This window comes from Danio rerio, chromosome 20, assembly GCF_049306965.1.
Source record: "Danio rerio strain Tuebingen ecotype United States chromosome 20, GRCz12tu, whole genome shotgun sequence".
NCBI classification, from domain to species: Eukaryota; Metazoa; Chordata; class Actinopteri; order Cypriniformes; family Danionidae; genus Danio; species Danio rerio.
In genome coordinates, this window is record NC_133195.1 from 48,053,878 (window position 1) to 48,075,345 (window position 21,468).

The window sequence follows — 21,468 nt, forward strand, 5'->3', positions numbered from 1 at the left end:
ATAATCCTCGAGCTAGTTTTCTATCTACTTGGTTGACGTGGAAAAAACATAGCGTTTGGCTGATGGGAGAAAATATCAGAAGCAGATAAGCTGGGGTTTTATGGCTTGGACTGAAGTTTTAATAATACAGATAGCCATATTGCATTGCAATTTCTCTAACAGCAGAAACCCAAGGGTGATGATTCGCAGGCTTGGAGGCCGAGGCCGGAGTTTTGACTCCATGTCAAGCTTTGACTTTTACAGGGCTGCAAATCTTCAGCCTCTGGCTCGATCGTCGATCTGATTTCAAAACCAGAGTGCTGACAATCATTGAAGCTATTTATTATTTATTTTTCTATTCTCTTTGTTGCTTATGATGAGGTAATATTGAGTTTGGCTTGTGGGCGTTTTATTAAACATAAAAGTTTGTAACGTTATCTTCTCAGAATTCTCCCTTCACACTTTTAATGCAGCTTTTTTTGACGATGATCTGGCCTCAATCACGCCGTTGTCAGCGTTTTGCGGCAGATGCAATCTGGACGCATCAATATGTCCTCCAGCAGTACAAGTTTTCTATTTTCCCCTATCAATCAGCCCAAGCAGCCTGCCATTCTCCAGTTCTTTTGTAGTGCTGTTCAATCATAAGCCCAGCATTCTGCTTGAACACACACAAATACGCTGCGCCTTTGTGGGCTTAATTACGCATCATTAGGGCCTGATGCACCGCATGGCTCTCTTTATAGCTGGTCACGGCTATTGTGTACTGCGATTTGGCCGAAATGTCAAATTAGGTCTTGTGTGGCTACAAAAAGGGAAAGCAAGCAACAAGAAATGACCTTTTGTGTAAATTGCCATGTGCACCTTTCTACCGTCCTGTTGCGAAATCTTAATAAATTGGAACTCATCTGTTCCACTTTATTAGATGTGATTTGCATGTACATGTATGTCAGTCTCTACAAATTGCATGGTGATTCTGACGCTGCACATATGACTCATTTTCGAAATTGTCCATCAGTCAAGCTAGAAAGTAAGGCCCAATCCCAATTTTATTTTTATACTCCTACATCTTCCCTTTCCGAAAAATTCATAATAATGACAAAAAAAAAAAAAATAATAATTTGTGGACCTAATTTCGGGTTCAGCTATGCTGCAGTTGTGGCTGGTGTATTCTGGGAAACTATAACTTTGACTTTATTTCAACCCAGGCTCATTCTGAAAACGTACCCCGTATAAATTTTTGGAGAGCACCAAATACGTCCCAGGAGGTACATTTTTTTTTTTTTTTTTTTTGTAGATTTTTGTTTCCGCGAATCCACTGCTAAACACCATTGTCGACTGACCGACCAACAGACCGATTCACCCACCCACCCCATTTCCCTAAACCTAACCGATAGTGTTTTAAAAAGCACCGATTGACCAGCGCCCAATCACTTGCCTAAAGCCAATCGACAGTTATGAAAAACAATCCAGAGAGAGAAAAGCCCCCCGATTTGAACCACATTTTTATATTTTACTACATGCTCAACTTGTTTATTTTATTTTTTGAGTTTTGTTTTTGTTTTAGCTGCTTTCTGGAACCGTTTTTCTACCAGATTCAAATCTCGTCGTCGTGGTCAACTCCTCTCTGCGTCTTAAGTCCTCCGATGTCTGCTGCAAGCCACTGGACAAATTAGCAACAACAGAAAAGCAGTCAATATGGAGGTAAACAATCAACTGGTGGTAAGCGCGAAAAGGAAAGCCACCATACCGCCCCCTAGCGTTTGTTTTAAAGACAATGCCTACATACACTATACAAACTTCTGGCTACATAGTTTGCACTCCAGAAATGTATATAGGAGTACGTTTTCAGAATGAGCCTGTGTTGTTTTATTCAATTCGTGATCTAATTTTATTTGTAACACTGTAAGCTATGACATCGTCTTGCTTTTTACTACAAAGACTCCATTTTTGCACATAAGTAACATAGTAAACACTGTTGTAAACAATCCGTCTGTGGAAGAAACGGTGACTAGCTAAATAAATAACCATCCATAATTCAACACTGTTCTGTTGTTGGACTAAATGTGCTCGATGACGTGTTGTTCTGAGTACTCTTACCTTTCAAAATAAATCGTGATCTACAGCAGTGAATGCATGTTCATCTATTACGATGATAAGTAACATCATGTATATCTAATAAGCAAGTTCTGTTCAACTCATACAAATTTAGCAAATGCATTCTTTATAAGCTTCCAAATAAAAAAAAAAACAGCTAGCTACATCCGCTGCTTGAGGGTTGCAGCTTTAGACTGAGGTATAGTTTGTCAAGATTACTCGTGTTCTTTTTGATGACATCTATTCGTAAGCACTGACATGTTCAAAAATAGTGACCCATTGTATCCACATGTGCAACAGAATGAATTTGTTGTGCAGGATAATTTTGTATTTTATTACCTGTAATGTAAATCCTTTTGTCTTAATGGCCACAGTTGGATTAAAACACCGATTAGTGTCTTGGTGTATAGAGAGAGAGAGAGAGAGAGTGAGAGTATGTGGTGTAACATTTTGCAGTCATTTCTTCTTACTACCTGTGTTTATAAAATAGATTAAAAGCCAAAATCAAACGGCCCAGTGTGGGATTTCTGCGCAGTTAGTGGCAACAAGCCAAACTTCAGAATTAATGGTTTTCCACACAAAAGAAAATACTCTTTTATTCCAAAACTGTGTAGCCCAAAGCCCCATTTAATTGATTTTTATGAAGGCAGAAATTTTGACTGATGCTGTGTCATTATTTACTCCAAACATAACACACATGCACTCTGTATTTCTAATGTAGTCATTTAATATTAAGGTAGGTTTATCTAACTGTACATTTGGGTTGTTGGTGACTAAACTGACAGAACTGCCACAGCCATATCGCCCTGCAGCCCAAGACCGGTTACTTACTGAAGCTAAGCAGGGCTGAGCCTGGTCGGTACCTGGATGGGAGAACACATGGGAAAATTAGGTTGCTGTTGGACGTGTTAGTGAGGCCAGCAGGGGGGCGCTTAACCTTTGGTCTGTATGAGTCCTAATGCCCCAGTATAGTGAAAGCCACCATACCCGTCTTTTAGATGAGACGTTACACAGAGGTCCTGACTCTGTGGTCATTGAAAAACTCATGGCTCTTCTTGTAAAGAGTAGGGCCAAATTCCCTCCATCATGGCCTCCCAATCATCCCCATCCACCAGATTGGCTCTTTTGCCGTCTCTCCACTCCAGCAAAAGCTGAGGTGAGCGCACTAGTGCCATTGTCCTGCGGCTGCCATCGCATCATCCAAGTGGATGCTGCACTCTGGTGGTGGTGTGGAGAGAACCTCGTCATGATTGTGAATCACTTTGGGTGTATGGCCATACACAATTAATGCACTACATAAATGCACATTACATTACAATGTGTTAGTTTACATGGACATCAATAATCCGATTTTAATACAATTAAGACAAATACCATGTAAACAGCAGTTTTTCATGTTCTTACTGTGACTAAAGTCATAATCGAACTGAACCGAAATCTAATTGAGAAATATGGAGTATGTCGATTTTAGTCACATTATTGAAGTTCATGTAAACACCGCAATCAAACTATTACGATCATGTAGGATTTTTTGCCGTGTTTTGCGACAAGATCCATACACACGGCTGTTTGACATCTATCTCTGCACCTACTAAGTCAGTAAAGGTTTTTTTCATTCAGTATAAATTGTCAAATTCTATTAAAACAATACTCCTCTAGCAATTCATCCTCGCATCCAATATCTCGTTTGTCACGGGGGGCATGTATAAAATGTTCCCCAATGAAAATGAAAGTGGCAAACTTTTCACTTAGTGCACGTAAAGGCGACAAATTAAAAATGAAACACTTGAAATTATACGAAACTCCTGAGGAAAGTGGATAGCGTGGTGACGCAATGACATTAATCAAATGATGTGCTACGGTATAACATGTAAAGCGGAATGCTGAAAGGAACATTTAAAAAGCAACTCATGTAAATGCCATTATCATATTATTGTCTTATTTAGATTGGGACAAATAAGTTGATTACTGATGTTCATGTAAATGTGGCCAAAAACATGTAAAATAGGTCTAAAACTATATACCTCCTGAGGCACAAACTTACTTTGAATAAGATGAGAAGATGGAGAGCGTAAAAGCCCAACTGTTGAACTTCAGACCTGCTCACCCGGGCCAGTGTTTTTCAGATCCAGCAGAGGAATGTGTGGAATGAAGCCTGTTAAAGATTTTACAGCATCAGACCTTTAGCCTCTTCACCCCCACACTTTTACTATGTTTTTGAAAATGGAAACCCTATTGCTTTTTCTTATGCTTATTTCTTTCTCTCTCTCTCTCTCTCTCTCTCTCTCTCTCTCTCTCTCTCTCTCTCTCTCTCTCTCTCTCTCTCTCTCTCTCTCTCCCTCCCCCTCTCTCTCTCCCTCACTTTAGATATATATATATATATATATATATATATATATATATATATATATATATATATATATATATATATATATATATAAAATATTTACACAATATATCACATTATTATTCTCTCTCTCTCTCAATTTAATTTAATTTAAACTTGAAAAAATTTGGATTGTGCATTTGTAATGTTCACAATGAATAGAACATATAAAAACTAATTGCATAGTGGTAATGATAAAAATTAATGATAATAGTACTAAAATATGCAATAATACTAAACAATATTTAACAATCCATATTTTAGGATCTCTTTTAATACAATAATTGCTTTTTTGCCATGACAAATGTTGAAAAAAGTTTACATAAAGAACACACACCCACACAGTTAGTCAAAATTATTAGCCCCCCTGTTTATTTTTTCCTTCATTTTTGTTTAACGGAGAGAAGATTTTCTCAACACATTTCTAAACGTAATAGTTTTAATAACTCGTCTCTAGTAACTGATTCATTTTATCTTTGCCATGATGACAGTAAATAGAATTTTACTAGATATTTTTCAAGACACTTCTATACAGCTTAAAGTGACATTTAATAGCTTAACTAGCTTAATTAGGTTAACTAGGCAGGTTAGGGTAATTAGGCAAGTTATTTTATAATGATGGTTTGTTCTCCAGGTTATGGGAAAAAATATATAGCTTAAAGAGGCTAAAATTTTGACCTTAAAACAATTTAAAAAAATATATAACCGCTTTTATTCTAGCCAAAATAAAACAAATAAGACTTTCTCCAGAAGAAAAAATATTATCAGACATACTGTGAAAATTTCCTTGCTCTGTTAAACATCATTTGGGAAATCTTAAAAATAATCAAAAGGGGGCTAATAATTCTAACTTCAACTGTACACACACACACACACACACACACACACACACACACACACACACACACACACACACACACACATTATTTAAATATATATTCAACAATCAACATTTTAGGATCTCTCTTTCCCTCTCCATATGTTGGCAATCTCCAAGGTCCTTCTCTTTCTCTCTCTCTCTCTTCCTTTCGCTTGTCCCTCTCACTCCATCATTCTGATTACATCCAAAGGGACCACCAAGAGCTTTGCAATCAACCTCTCTGATTTAAAGAAAAAAGAAGAAGAAAAAAGGAAAACCTGTTGTATTTAGACGAGAAGGGGTGTTGTGGGAATCCATTATTGTGAGTGGAGTGTTGACTACTCAGTCACCGAAAGCCCAAAAGGAAACACCAGCAGCCGGAGCTGGAAAATTAGCCCGATCCTTTTGGGCTCTGATATATGGCACATCTGGGCTGCCATCCATTGTTTTCAATTACGACTTTTAGCATGGCCTCTTGCTTGCTGAGCAATGCTCCTGCTCTGTTGTGTGTGTGTTTATTTATTTTTTTGCGTCTCCGACCAATTACACAGTGGACAGGTGTCGTGTAGCGCTAACAGATTGGCCCACCCGCCTCTGTCGATTTATTTATTTATTTTTTTTCAGGGAGCGTCTGGATGTCTCAGCATTCGCTCCCCGATGACGGTCACGACAACACGTTTTCTCTCTCTCTCTCTCTCTCTCTCTCTTCTTTTCTCTCTCATTGTCATTTGAGTGACTGTGAGACACGAGGGTGAGAAGTTCATCATGCAGTCAGTCATGTCTAATGAACGGTTAGACCCGCTTCCAACACCCGTGATTTTGACAGGGATTTTGCATGTAATTAGGGAGTGAGAATTGGTGAGGTGATTGGAAGCTATTAAAATGCAAGACCCTGCACAGTTTGAACGCTTTTGTTGTGTTTTTGTATATTTGTATTAGGGCTGGGCGATATTGCAAAAAAAAAAAAAATTATCATGATATCTTTTTTCTTATCATTTAATATCTATTGAATATTCATAACAATACATTTAGGAATATCAGGATTTTTTTTTAATCTAACTATATTATTTTTACTTACCAACATTACTAAGGCAAATAGTTTTAATAATCAAAAACAAATTATTTAAACAAAATATTTCATCTCTTTATAAAGAAATAAACGTAAGTGTTAAAGAGACTCTTTAACTTAATTAATACAATGTTACAAAGTGTGTGTAATGGTAAAGATGTCAATAATAATGATACAGAAAACTTCAAACTCTGTTAACAACACAAATTATGATGATCAAATCTGAGCTTTCTAGTAAAGAAGCAAACCATCATTATTCAAATACACGCTGCAACATTACAAATAAAGCTCTTTTTGGTGGGGAGCCAATGGCTGGGATGCACAAGAAAAGAAACCAAAAAGCCACTCTGGCGACGTCCTTACATGCTTTTTTATTTACAATCTCCTCACTGCTGCTATACGGCACTTATTTTCTCATGTGTTATTCTGACTTGAAGTGACAAGCGCGAGCGCGTGCTTTGTGTTTGTCCGAAGTAATTAGTCTGCCGTTAGTACAGAAATGTGTATATTCCATACAAAGTGTATTATCAATTTTGACAACAGTGTTCGGTCAACAAATTTCGATATTGATATTGATTTTATCGCCCAGCCAATAGTGGCCATGTTAAAGACGTCGTGAAATCTGCATGGCAGTTGTATAATTTGTTTTCTGTAATATTAGCTTACTCTATTGTTTGTTGCTGTCGTTTATTTTATTTATTTATTTTTTGTAAATTTAAACAAGAGTTGCAGGAGATTGAGTTTGTCTTTGTCTCAAAGCCACACACTCACACGCGAGATATCCATCGTCATTGTTTAGGCTTTTTTGGTGATAGCAGCTTAAAGACGACTCTCGTGTGGAAAATGAAGTCACATGCATTGCTCGGGTTATTTTTTTTTTCAGAGACCCTAACAGAGTTTAATAATCTTGATGGTTCTGTGGATCTCTTTTATCAAATCTGGTCTTTATTTTATACTTTCTATTGGATTCAAGTTTGGCTGGGCCATTCTACAGCTTCATTTTCTTTCTCTGAAAGCGAGTTTCCTTGGCTGTGTTTTGGATCATTGTCTTGCTGAAATGTCTGCCCTTGTTTTTTATCTTCATCATCCTGCTAATGTAGATGCTGGACTGATGCAGCTGATATTTATTCACACTGACGAAGGGCAGAGGGTTGTTCAAGAACTACTGAGAGATTTCAGCTGCTGTCTGGGCTTTCACTGCCTTTCTACACCTCCCTTTCATTATGTGTTCAATGTTTTTTCTGCGTCATTTCATATTAGCGCATTTGTAAACGCATTAGATTTGTTTTTCTTTGCATATACGTATTTCTTTGGTTTCCAACATCTGGTGAAAAATTCAAGTCAACAGCACCTTTAGAAATGTTTTCTGAGAAAACAGTGATGTGTTGAGTATATATATTAAAAATTAAAGGCAAATATTTCATATTTTACAATGTTTCTGATTCAGGAGATATTTGCGAAATTAACAAACTATACATGTCCTATTTGCCATCCTAATTTTAATAATTCAATTCATTTTTATTTCTATAGCACTTTTTCACTGTAGATTATGTCAAAGGAGCTTAACATAGATGGAGTTCTAGTAAACTGAAACCGTTTCAGTCCAGGTTTCACAGTTGAAGTTCAGTTCAGTTTAATGTCTCTGCTGAAAGCCCAAACACTGTTTTATTTGTTTGTCTTAACAAACATCTTTGCTTGTCATCGCCAGATAACATAAAGCGCAAATTCCGCCGGCGACCGATCTGGGGCCGAGGCATCATCCGAAAGAAAAAGAGCTATAAAAAGGAGGAAGCGGAGGAAGATGATGAACCCGAGGAGGAAGAGGGAGCTGAGGATTCGACAGTGATGGCACAAGGCGACGCTTGTCTCACCCTGGACGAGTCCTCCTGCGACACCATGGAGCTCCATCCTGAAAAACAGCCGCTCCAGGCCAATGGACACGTGCTCTCCACGGAGGAGGAGAACTCCTGCGAGCCCACGGCCGCTCGAGACGCTCAGGGTCAGGAGGAGGCTCCGTCAGAGGAGCCCACAGTGGCCCCGACAGTCCCCGCCCCTCAGGAGTGTGTGAATGGGAATGAATCTATGGACAGTGTGTACAGCGAGGCTCCTGATAAAGACACTATTAAAAGAGATGCACTTGAACAGAAACCAACAGAGCATAAAGAAGCTTCTGGCACAGAATGCAGTACTGGGGAGAATACGAGGACAGCGGAGGCAGTGGCATCTGATGGCGACCATGAAAAAGAAGGTAAAACTGTATATAATAAACAGCTTGTATTGTTTACTAGGTCCCGCTTTATATAAAGCGGCTTTGACGACAGTGAAAATGTGAATACAATGTACACTGCCTGACAAAAGTCTTGTTGTCAATCCCAGTTGTAGGAGCAACAAATAATAACTTGGCTTCTAGTTGATTTTTTGGAAAAGTGGCAGAAGGTAGATTTTTCTGATGTGTCAGCTGTTGAACTGCATCCCAATCATCACAAATACTGCAGAAGACCTATTTGAACCTGCATGAACCCAAGATTCTCACAGAAATCAGTCAAGTTTAGTAAGAAAAAAAATCATAGTTTGATGTTACATTTAATATGGGCTGAGTGGATGACAACATCAACAGCCTGAGGTATCAAGACATTTGTGCTGCCTATTACATTACAAACCACAAGAGAGGGCAAATTCTTCAGCAGGATAGCGCTCCTTCTCATACTTCAGCCTCCACATCAAGGTACCTGAAAGCAAAGAAGGTCCAGGTCAGGGGTGTTTAATCCTGTTCCTGGAGATCTACCTTCCTGCAGATTTTAGTTGCTACCCATATCAAACACACCTGCCTGTAATTATTAAGTGGTGTTTAGGTCCTAATTAATTGGTTCAGGTGTGTTTGATATGGGTAGCAACTGAAATCTGCAGGAAGGTAGATCTCCAGGAACAGGATTGAGCACCCCTGGTGTAGGTGCTCCAGGATTGGCCAGCCCAGTCACCAGACATGAACATTATTGAGCATGTCTGTGATAAAATGGAAGAGCCATTGAAGATGAATCAAAAGAATCTTAATGAACTCTGGGAGTCTTGCAAGAACGCTTTCTTTGCCATTCCAGATGACTTTATTAATAAGTGACTTGAGTCATTGTAGAGATGTATGGATGCAGTCATCCAAGCTCATGGAGTCAAACACAATATAAATTCTTTTTCCACTGCACCACGACTTTATATTTTATACTGTAAATTATTTCATAGATTATAAGTGACAAGATTTTTGTCTTAGGAAAGTCAGATTTTACTATCCTAATAAAGTAATTAAAAATCAAGGCATGATCATATGATTTTTTAGTTAAACAAATATCACTGTTATTTTGAAAATTAGATTATATCAATTTATATTTCCACAGAAAGCAAGGTAGATTGTGATTGGCTTTAAAAAATCTTTTTTTAAATGTATGAAAGGCACACTGATAATATATACATTACTGTTTCTCTGTAATGTAAGCTTTACGTTTGTTCTTTTACATTTCTTAAACATTTTGTAAACTACAGTAAATTTTAATCATTATACTTATCTTCTCTGGTATGAATGTGCCAAATGCAAAAGGACTAATTAGGCATATTAAATTGTGTATTTTCACATATTGAAAATGTTTATGCACTCAAGTTGGAGAACTCTAAACGGCCGTGGCACTGCAATAAACATAATTATATATAATTCTCTTATGCAATTAAGCCGAATGAAATAAATAACTGGGCAAAATAACATTTTAGTCTTAACAGATGTCCGCAAAGATGCTGGACTGTTGAATATTTCCTTGTATTGATTGTCAACTGTATACGGTTAATCACAGTTTGGAGGGAAAAAAAAATAACTGTGTTCCTGGACTTCAAAACACCATCTGTTTGTGAGCGTTTATCCTGCTGAGAGTTAAATACACCAACAGAAACACCCCGAGGACTCGTCTCTTCTTATACGGCTACAGACGTGTTTTTCCTACACCAGGTGTTGTCTGTTTCTGGTGTGATGTGTGTTCAGTTTTTTTTAATGTAGTATGACTTTGCTTCTTTTTAATAGGTTCATCAAAAGGGAAGGAATGTGGGAAAGGTCTGTCAGAAGTGCAGGCGGAGGAACCAGCTGTCAGACTCCAGGAGGCTGTGCAACTTCCACCACCTCCTGATCTTGTGGTTGACCATCAGCGGCTCAAGGTAAGGCCAAACTTTTGAGACACATTGCAGTAGTCATGCTTTCCACTATTGTGATGAACGTTGGGTAAGGGTGCACACTATATTGTAGTAGTCACATCGCAGGACTTGCAATGTCCTATAATTAAGATTTTGATTAACCAAAAAACCACAATTCGAAACAAGACTTGTGAAGTCATGTTTAAAGGGCACCTATGGTAAAAAATCTTCTTTTCAAGCTGTTTGGACAGATCTGTGTGTTGGTATAGTGTATAGACCGTCATACTGGGGTGATATGAACACACCCAGTCCTTTTTTTTCAATTTAACTACAAAAAAAAAGGGTCGGCCAATTGGAGCTGTTTTCAAATCGATCGCACCATTACGTAGGTGTGCGATCCCCCCGCTCACCGAATTGATTGACAGCTGCGCGCATTAACATGTTCCGGTAGTCGCGTGTATATGACAACAAGAACAGGCAGACATGCGCAAAGCAACCGGGAATAAAAGGTCTGAGGTTAGCCTTAACTAAGCTAAGCGCGCTCTGTCTGCCTGCCTGCCTGCCTGCCTGCATGCGTGTGTGCGTGCGTGCGTGCGTGCGTGCGTGCGTGCGTGCGTGTGCGTGTGTGTGTGTGTGTGTGTGTGTGTGTGTGTGTGTGTGTGTGTGTGTGTGTGTGTGTGTGTGTGTGTGTGTGCGCGCGCGCGCGGGTGCGCGCGTTAACTTTGTAACAATATTGTGTGTGACTCATCTATGCAACTTCACAATACTGATTAGTAAAGGTTAGTTCTTACTGTAGTATCTCACAAACGCTACGTGAGACCTTCTTCCTTTAAGTCTGTCTGTTGTCTGACGCAGCTGAGGGAGGAGGCATGTAGAAATAGTGGGCGGGAAAGACTCGTCTTAAAGGCGCGGTACGACAAAACCACCCCCTGCTGGAAATCAGTATAAAACAGCATCTTGCAAAAGGTATAATGAAAAATCTGATGGGTATTTTGATCTTAAACTTTATATACACTTTCTAGAGACGCAAAAGACTTGTATTAAATCTGAAAAAAGGGGTAACCTAGGTGCCCTTTAACTATAATCTAAAAGTATGAAAGATTTTTGTTTAGATGACTTTTTAAGGCCCCTGACTGTACAATTTCAAGCTAATTTAAACAATTTGGACATGAAATGGTTAAGTTTGCTTCATTAACAAAGATAACTGTGTTTATACAATAAAGACACTGTACAGTGTTGTTTTGCATTTGATTATTGAATTTCTGTTCCTCGATATCGTTAGACTCAGGAAAAAATAACTTTTGTTTAATTTTTTCTTTTGTTCTATTTTTCATCTGTGCTTTAATTCATTTTATTTTGTATATTTTTTGTAGAATTTTATACATTTTATGCAGAAGCACTCCCTTGCAAAATCATCCATTAAGTGTAAATAGTGTGAATAGCAGATTAAAATAAAGTGTGAAATTCATTTTATTGCATTTAAATCGCCTAATAACTTGGTTATTCATTAAGTTATTTAACTGCTAAAAATCCACATGAGTCTCAATGCATAGACGAAAGAAATTGAAACTTAATTTTTTAAAATTTGAGACAAACAGGACCTTTTAATTTTGCTTTAAAAAAGAAATAACACTTACGTTTTACTGGTCGGTATAGCAACAGCAGTGTGAACGTTGTCTCAATGTTTTTTTTTTCCCCAAAGTATTTTATATGACTTTTTGGTAACACTTTAGAATAACTATCTGTTATAACTAGTTAATAGACCATTAATAAACTGTTAGTTAACAAGTTATAAATGACTTGTTAAATAAAAGTTAATAGTTTGTTAATTATTTACAACTGTGCCTTATAGATGGGCAATGGATAACTTACAAGCAGTTAGTTGACAAGTTGTAAATGACTTCTTAACTGTATTTTAATGATTTATAACTATACCTAATAAATTTTTAAGAGATCATGAACAAGCTGTTAGTAAATTACTTAATAAAGACTTGTTAAGTATCAGTTATGGTGTATATATGTTATTGGGACGTTATTCTAAAGTTGCAGCTATTTTTCATTTATTAACTGTTAGTAAATGTGGAATAGTTGCAACTTTAGAATAACGTCCCAATAACATGCTTAAGCTAATAACTAGCACTTAACTATTATATTTACTCACACTTTACAGACGAGAGTTGTTCATCTTTGTTAACCATCTACTAATACCAATGAATCCTTGTAGAACAGCAAATGGATGGAACAAGTTCAAGCTACAGAAATTTGATGTAATATTTAAAATATAAAATGTTAGTATCTTAACCTTGTTCCACTTATAGGCTTTTCAGTGTGCTGTGTTTTACCAAAGAAACTCCACAGATGAAATGTTAAAAGTTGTCTTTAATGTATAGAAACACACATACTGAACCATGACATGGCAGTACAGCAGTATGCAAGAATACAAACCCATGAAGTGCTAAACATGAAAACAAAATAAATAAAAAAATTTAATTACACCAGTGATCTAATAAAAAAGTTTCACTGGTGTTATTATAGGGTGAACAACTGATCTGTAATGTGTGAGTAAATATAATAGTTAAGTGTTAGTTATTAGCTTAAGCATGTTCATGTTGTAAGATCATGAACAAACTGTTAGTAAATAACTTAATAAAGGCTAGTTAAGTATCTGTTAATAGTGTATATATGTTATTGGGACGTTATTCTAAAGTTGCAACTATTCCTCATTTACTAACAGTTAATAAATGAAAAATAGCTGCAACTTTAGAATAACATCCCAATAACATATATACACTATTAACAGATACTTAACTAGCCTTAAGTTATTTACTAACAGCTTGTTCATGATCTATTACTAATTTATTAGGTATAGTTATAAATCATTAAAATACAGTTAAGAAGTCATTTACAACTTGACAAATAACTGCTTGTAAGTTATCCATTGCCCATCTATAAGGCACAGTTGTAAATAATTATCAAACTATTAACTTTTGTTTAACAAGTCATTTATAACTTGTTAACTAGCAGTTTATTAATGGTCTATTAACTAGTTATAACAGATAGTTATTCTAAAGTGTTACCGACTTTTTTACTTCGACGCTTGAGTTGATTGAACATAAAACTATTAAGTTGCCTCCTAAAAGCCTCAAGAATTATTGTGTTTCAATTCATTTTCATTCATTCATTCATTTTCTTGTCGGCTTAGTCCCTTTATTAATCCGGGGTCGCCACAGCGGAATGAACTGCCAACTTATCCAGCAATTTTTTACGCAGCGGATGCCCTTCCAGCCACAACCCATTTCTGGGAAACATCCACACACACATTCACACACACATTCATACACTATGGACAATTTAGCTTACCCAATTCACCTGTACCACATGTCTTTGGACTGTGGGGGAAACCGGAGCACCCGGAGAAAACCCACGCAAAGGCAGGGAGAACATGCAAACTCCACACAGAAACGCCAACTGAGCCAAGGTTCGAACCAGCGACCTTCTTGCTGTGAGGCGACAGCACTACCTACTGCGCCACTGCCTCGACCTTCAATTTATTTTAAATGAGCAATTTTAAAAAGCAGTAAAAAAAAATTAGTGTACGTAAATATTGAGGGAAAATGCTTTACGATTTATATCAAGATGTTGAATCACATTCAGTCTTTTACATGTTATTTGTGCACAAGGAGAGCACGAGCAGTAAATCATTGGCTGCAGTTCACATAACATCCACCTATGTCGCTATTAACAAGAGTTAATAAACAAGAGTTGGCAGTTTGAAGCTCTGTGGAGGTTTTGGTATGATTGCAAAAGTTTTTTTATATGACTTATTTTTACTGGGGAAAATGCTTTATGCTTTATATCAATATTTTGAATTACATTCAGTCTTTTGCATGTTATTTGTGCACAAGTGTGAGCATGAGCAATAAATTAATGGCTGCAGTTCACGTCCACCGGTGTTGCAGCCACCAGCAGTTTGAAGCTCACTGGAGGTTTTGTTATGAGTGTGCAAAATTGTTTGATATGATCAGTTTTTACTTCTAATCCAACAATGGGGAAAATACTTTACAATTTATATAGAGATATTGAATCATATCCAGTCATTTACATGTTATTTTGTGCACAATTTTGAGCATGAGCAATAAATCGATAGCAGCAGTTCACATAACGTCCACCAGTGTCGCTATTAACAAGTGTTATTAAACAAGAGTCAGCAGTGTAAAGCTCTCTGGAGGTTTTGCTATGAGTGTGCGAAAGTGTTTGATATGTCTATTTTTTGCTTCTAAAAACATTAATAGGATTTATATTGTGACATTAAATCACATTAAATTTTTTTTTAGATGTCAGTATCTGTATTGTTAATTTTTAAAAGCTATTGTGCTCCAAAACAGTGACAATTTGCATTCAGAAGATATAAAAATGATATAAACATGTCTTGCTTGCAGTTTGTCACTTCCACCTATAGGATCAATGTATTTATTCACTTCAACTCATACTTTAGTTTCGCATCAAATCGTGACCAATCAAATGGTCTTTAGTGTCTGACAAGTCCCGCCCTCTTCAAGACGCTTAACATTAGATGCGCTTGAGCTCAGTCACTCTCACAAGTTGTGATAAAGTAATAAAGCAAAGTTTTATAAAAAGGGGAGGAGCTGCACTATGTTCTGCCCTCTCTTCGTGTCTCGGTCAAGAGTATGTCAAACATCAAATAAAAATGCACTTTCAAAGCAATTCACAGGACCTTTAACCCCCATCGGTTTTCACTATTCACAAAAGTTTTCGAATTCTACATGTAGTCCCTTTAAAAAATTGTTCATTAACCTAATGATTATCCCCCACACCTCCACCAATATCATTACCCCATCAAACAGTGGAAGTTGGAAATGAGGTTTTCTGCTGTCTCTGATTACACCGGGTGATTGTTCTGAGGTAACATACATCCATAAGCACATCCCATAAGCTCTCTGCACATTAGTGTACTGTAGCTACGCTGTAATGTACTGATCTCAGAAGGAGGGAAATCACTCCAATCATCATCTCATTTTGGAAAGAAACTCATCAGTGTGGAGGCTGCTTCATCATCGTCATCATCATTAGGCTGTGTAGGCCAGTTTTGGATTCACTCGCATTTGCAGAGTCATTCACGTACATTCGAATTTTTGATATCAAGTTCATCAAGTCAAGGAGACCATCATTGATTTTGTTTGAGTTCTTACCAGTACATTGAGCTTAAGTTTGGTCTGGAAAGCACACTTATATTCATTAAGTGGTGGGATTAAAAAGCAAAACAAACTGCAGCTACTAATTTGCTATTTGGTTTATACCAAGTGTGCCGCAAGCCTACGTTTGAGTGAAGGTTTCGGCCGTTAGATCGCCCCCTGGGGGCTGGCTGCAGTACAAGTCATAAAGCCCGCCTCTTCCGTGTTAATGAAGGAGACTTGAGCCCAAATAAAAAAAAATATTACACTTGCAATAAAATGTCCCGAAAGATAGTTCTGGTCGATTAAGGCACTGGTTATTGTGCTGAAATAGGTGCAGATCTTCATTTTTGTGAACAGTTTGTTTTTAGCAGTAATTTAATGCTGGGCGTGTCATCGTGATTGACAGCTGTGATTGACAGTTTCTCAAAGCGCGGCGTCTGAGCTTCGGCAGGAGACTGAAGTAGACTGAAATGTTATTATTTGATTTCTGTGTTATTTTACCATGACAAAATGAGTTCAGCAGTAAACTATAGTTTCTGACATACATGATCCTGGTGGAACACTGTTTATTCGCTAAGTTCAGGGCTTTTTTCGGGCTTTATTAGTTTGCTGATACACGCCTAGCCACCCAGATAGCAAAACACAGTTCCGGCTAGATTCTCGCCTGCCGGAGACTTATCTCTTAGAGCTCAGACTGACTAATGTTACCTCTGCTGGACCTACTCTGGATGCCTGGACTCACTACCCAATTCCAGCCCGAGTCAATCGAGCCAGATGCGGCGGCCGAGCGAGCAGGCGCTGCCGCATGCGAGCCGGAATCAGCCCGCGACGCCGCGAGTAAGTTATGCGCTGCGGCCTGAAGCTGGCGCGATTGAATATATAATACCCTCATATTTGTTAACGTTATTACATCCATTTGTGTTGATATGACAGCAAACGCATGCTGAGAAGTTCGGGGGGCGTAGTTGATTTTACATAAAGCGTTTGATTGGAAGCTCGACTCTGCTCATTTTCGCGGCTCCTCCTCTGGCTCCATCAGACAATCCTTCTGCGCATGTCTGGCTCCAATTTCAGCAGTCTTTTGCGACAGTTTGTGCCCGTCAAGCAGGCGTTTTGCCCTCAAGGCGTTCAATGGGAAAAAGGGCTGTCGCGTCGTCCATATTTTTTACAGTCATTGGTTTATACAAATAATAATTAAATTATATGATCAAACAATGAATCAAGAAAGTATCATAAAACTGTGATAAGTGTAATGTGACACTAAAGTGTAATATTCTTTGCAGTATGGTATTGTATTTTTCTGTTATTGTTATTGCTTATTTTCCATTAGAACTTATTGACTCTATTGGATTATTGACTTTATCGGTTTCCTGGCTTCTTTTCCTGCTTGCTAATTTGTTTATTTTTAAGGATTCTTGGATCGATCGGCCGGAGATCGGTATTGGCTGATAATCACATTTCATGACTCGTTGATCTGGCCGATCTCATGAACCAAACGCAAATGTTTGTTTACAAGTTTACAAGCAGAGGAAGACGCATTTGAACTACTTATGTATCAAATATGCTCTCAAAACTTTCTTGATTGAGAAGCGTTGAATTATTCTCCTATCATTTGCTATGTTTCCAAATTGCATTGTTAGTCATTTTTCTTACCAATTTTTTTTATCCGTTTTATCTATAATTTTCTGTAAAGCTGTCTCTGACATGACATGTCCACGCTAAACGGTTATAAGAGACATGTTTAAGAGATTATATGCGAAATCCTTTATTTATTCTCTTAGGTAATGAGAGATCTCCTATTAAGTATCATACTTGGAGGGAAAATGTGCTTTATGCAATGGCAAAGTTCTAGCTTGACGAGGAATCAATACTCTATCAGTTGCAAAAATTCTGATCGAAGCATCCCTACTTATTTTTTTAGCTAGGCATCTACTTGGGCATATTAATATTTATTTTAGGATTATCATTAATAATATTATCATAATTATTGTTTCTAGGATCCAATGTTCTATATAGAGTGTCATTTTTTATTAGGATTTTATTAGTTATAGCTTTAAAAGATAATAATTGAATTAATCCATCAAATAATGAATCAAGAAAGTAGTCAAAATTATTTAACCATTGACTTTACATTGACTTTATTCCTTGCTTATTTTCCTGCTTGCTTATTTTATTTTAGCTGCACATTTTCTTGTGCATAATAATTTATTATGCTTTATCTTACTAATGTTTATTATTTTATTATCATAAATAATATTATCATACTTATTGCTTCAAGTATGAAATGTCCTATTTATAATTAAAAAAATTCTGTATTTTATCATTTCATTTTTTAAATTAATTTGTTTAATCATCAGGGCAAATAATGAATTGTGGGAGTAAAGATGCAATACTCGCAGTATAGTATTTGGCAGATCCTACCATTTCCATGCTTATATCAATCAAAACACAGTCTACATTTCTAGTATGCCAGTCAGCACACGTCCTTAATGCGACTTAAAATGCAGGACATCCTGTTTGCTAACTAGCGAGTGAAATATGTGCAAGCCTTCCACTTTCAAGCCAGCAAATGGGCAGGCGTGCTGAGTTTTCTTCTCACCAGCTCCAAAGTGCCAACTGTAGTGCTGAAGAAGAAACGAAGCCGCCAGTCTCTATCGCATGACGACACGCGACACACCCCGCCGAAACACCATCTATCAGTCCAACATCACTGAGGACTCCTTACACGCACCGCCGGCCACCGGGCTGCGCCAACTGATGGGGGGGGTAAAGGCCCGGAAGCACGTGTGGCACTAATCCGCCCCGGCTTATTTGTTCATTTACCCAGAAAAGGCTGATATCTTTAAGAAACAGATCGTGAAGTGACGGATGCTGTGAATAATTGCTTTTTCATCCCTGGCTTATGGAACAAATTGAATTGCCGGTGAAGTGGGGTGAGAGTTGCCGTTTAAGCAGGTATCTCCTGTTTGGGGTGGCAAAAAAAACGCCTGACACATATTAGGAATGAAAAGTGGGCTGCTTTTTATTTCCTGCACTTCATTCATATTCATTGACTGGAGATGCGCTCATTACTATTGACATTTTTGCAGAGCAGCAAACGGCCCTCAAGTACGCTCGGAATTAAAGGGCCGTCACGGGGAAACTATGAGCTTGGTGTTTTTTGTGCATCGCGAGAAGACAGAATCACATCATGTGTCGGTGTTTGGATGAGTAATTATACTGGATTTAAAGCCAGTTGAAAAACACACACGAAGTTGAGTTTGGAGATTTGATGACATCTATGAATCTCAACATGATCGAGGCTTTTGGTACCAGACGTGCTTGTCTAAATCTGTCTTCGCCTTGGATGCTGTGGAAGATTTCTTCCTCACGTTTAATGTTTTCTTAAAAGCACGTTTATTAAGGCTTGTCAAGCTTTTGTGTCGGCTGTTTCCAGTCTGACATGTTTCCGGCTCTTCTAGCTGGATGATTCAGGGGAAATCTGTCATGCACAATTCTGGCTCGTATTTAATCAATACAATGCACAAAATAATAGATTGTGTCATTCTTAAAGACAGAATATGTGTGATTTAGTTTTTGTTTTGTTGTTTTTTGTTTTCATTAAAATATCCACAAACACACACACAAAAAAAACAAGCACTTGAAGAGTGATAAACATTAACCGGACACTTAATTAGGTACACCTGTCCAACTGCTTGTTAAGGCAAATTTCTAATCATCCAATCACATTGCAGCAACTCGATGCATTTATTCATGTAGACATGGTCAAGACGATCTGCTGCAGTTCAAACCCAGCATCAGCATGGGGAAGAAAGGTGATTTAAGTGACTTTGAACGTGGCATGGTTGTTGGTGCCAGATGAGCTGGTATGAGTATTGTAGAATCTGCTGATCTACTGGGATTTTCACGCACAACCATTTCTAGGGTTTACAGAGAATGGTCAGAAAAAGAGAAAATATTCAGTGAGCGACAAATGCCTTGTTGAGCAGAAGGTCAGAGGAGAATGGCCAGACTTGAGCTGACAGCTGAGATATGTTGAAGGGCGTCTCTGAACACATCAAACCTTGAGGCAGATGGGCTACAGCAGCAGAACACCACACTAGGTGACACTATTATAAATTGTGCAGTCCTACTTTAAATCAGTCAGTCAGCTTTTTTTATGTCAACCAGTTAATCAGCTTTATGTATATAACAATCAACCAGTCAGCTTTATTTATATAGCATCTTACTACTACCAAGGGGCAAAGTGATTTACAACAATAAAACAAAATTATTAAAACAAAATAACACATTAAAACACAGAAGATGATTTGGAACATCATCAAAACAGGAGTGTCAATAAAACATTAAGACAATCAAAACTACTGAATGCAAAAGCAATTCTAAGCAAATAGGTTAAAGGTTTGCTTACTGCACAAGCAAGTTAATCTTAAGTTATTTTGTGTGATAGCTAAATATATTCTCAATAAACTAAAAGCAGAAAAGTTTTATGCTTATTGTTCTCGTCCTCTCCCCTTAGGCCCCGTTTACACTAGTGCATTTTAGTTTTAAAACGGCGTTTTAGAATGAAAACGATCCACACTCACGTTTTACCCAGCGTTTCTGAACAGCTCTCCGTCTACACCAAAACGCTGAAAACGCACATCACGTGACCACACACACTCTTTGGCAAGCGCCTGCGCCCATCTACCCAGATGAGAGCTGTGCTAGTCGGACTTCTCATCAAGCATCTCTCGCTGGATCTAATCTCACTATATTTATTAAACGTGATATTTCCTTCATCTTGTTGTCTTTATCTAACGACATATTCCCAGATTTTGGTCATTGGAATCTATTACTTGTTCTCAGGTAACGTGTTTTGGCTGAGCGCAAAGATAAGTTAATGATTAATGTAACCACGTAGCCTATTCTGTATATTGACTGATTGCTTGCCTTTATGTCCTATAATGTATAAACTTATTGTATGTTATACTTTTATAATGGCCATTATCGATTATTAAAACTTATATTCAGCAAAAGAGAGGGGATGTTTTGTATTTTTACTGAAATTGAAAGGAGGCAGTTGTTATCGGCTCCGTTTTGTTATAAATATCCACACAGTGAAGATGATGCTCATTATGCATCACGACGCCTCAACATTTCCGCTGTCTGTTGCTAATATTAAAATGAAAATAGGCAATTCCTTAAATCATGTTTACATTTTATTGTTGAGAAAGTGAAACAACATAGCCAGGGTGATGTGAATGAAGTTATAAAGTACACTGTTCACTTTGAAGATTTACCAGTGTCCAGTCTGTTTTCATTTCAAACTGAGAAGAAGAGACTGCAGCCTTGATCAAACTTGCGAAGTCTGAACTTAGGATGCAGGACTAAACTGTGTGTGTTAGGCTACTTAATATTGAGGAAAAGCCCCAATCAGAGAGGCGAATGTCTGCAGCCCCGCCTCCGTTTTCAGATGTCTCCGTTTTCCATCATCCACACTGAGACGGAGCAGCAGCGTTTCAGAATGAAAACGGCCTCTCCAGCGTTTTCGAAACGCTCCGTTTTCAGCGCTCGAGAACTCCGGCGTATTGTGGACGGTTGGCGTAACCGTAGCAAAACTTTTACGTTTTCAAACTAAAATGCATTAGTGTAAACGGGGCCTTAGTCTCTCCTCAGTCACATGCCCTACTATGCAGCTCATTATGCAGGTCTTTGTCTTCTCAGGTGTAAATCACTCCAG

The 21,468-nt window shown here is 37.8% G+C and overlaps 1 protein-coding gene across 2 annotated transcripts in view; it reads left to right on the forward strand.

The window, feature by feature from the left end:
• Positions 1 to 21,468, forward strand: part of atad2b (ATPase family AAA domain containing 2B) — a 203,464-nt gene that overhangs the window by 159,462 nt on the left and 22,534 nt on the right. For both annotated transcript variants that reach the window (NM_001365966.1, NM_001365967.1), the window contains exons 25-26: positions 8,096 to 8,635; positions 10,445 to 10,575. In NM_001365966.1, the coding sequence (NP_001352895.1) occupies positions 8,096 to 8,635; positions 10,445 to 10,575 (671 nt within the window). The remainder of the gene's footprint in view (positions 1 to 8,095; positions 8,636 to 10,444; positions 10,576 to 21,468) is intronic.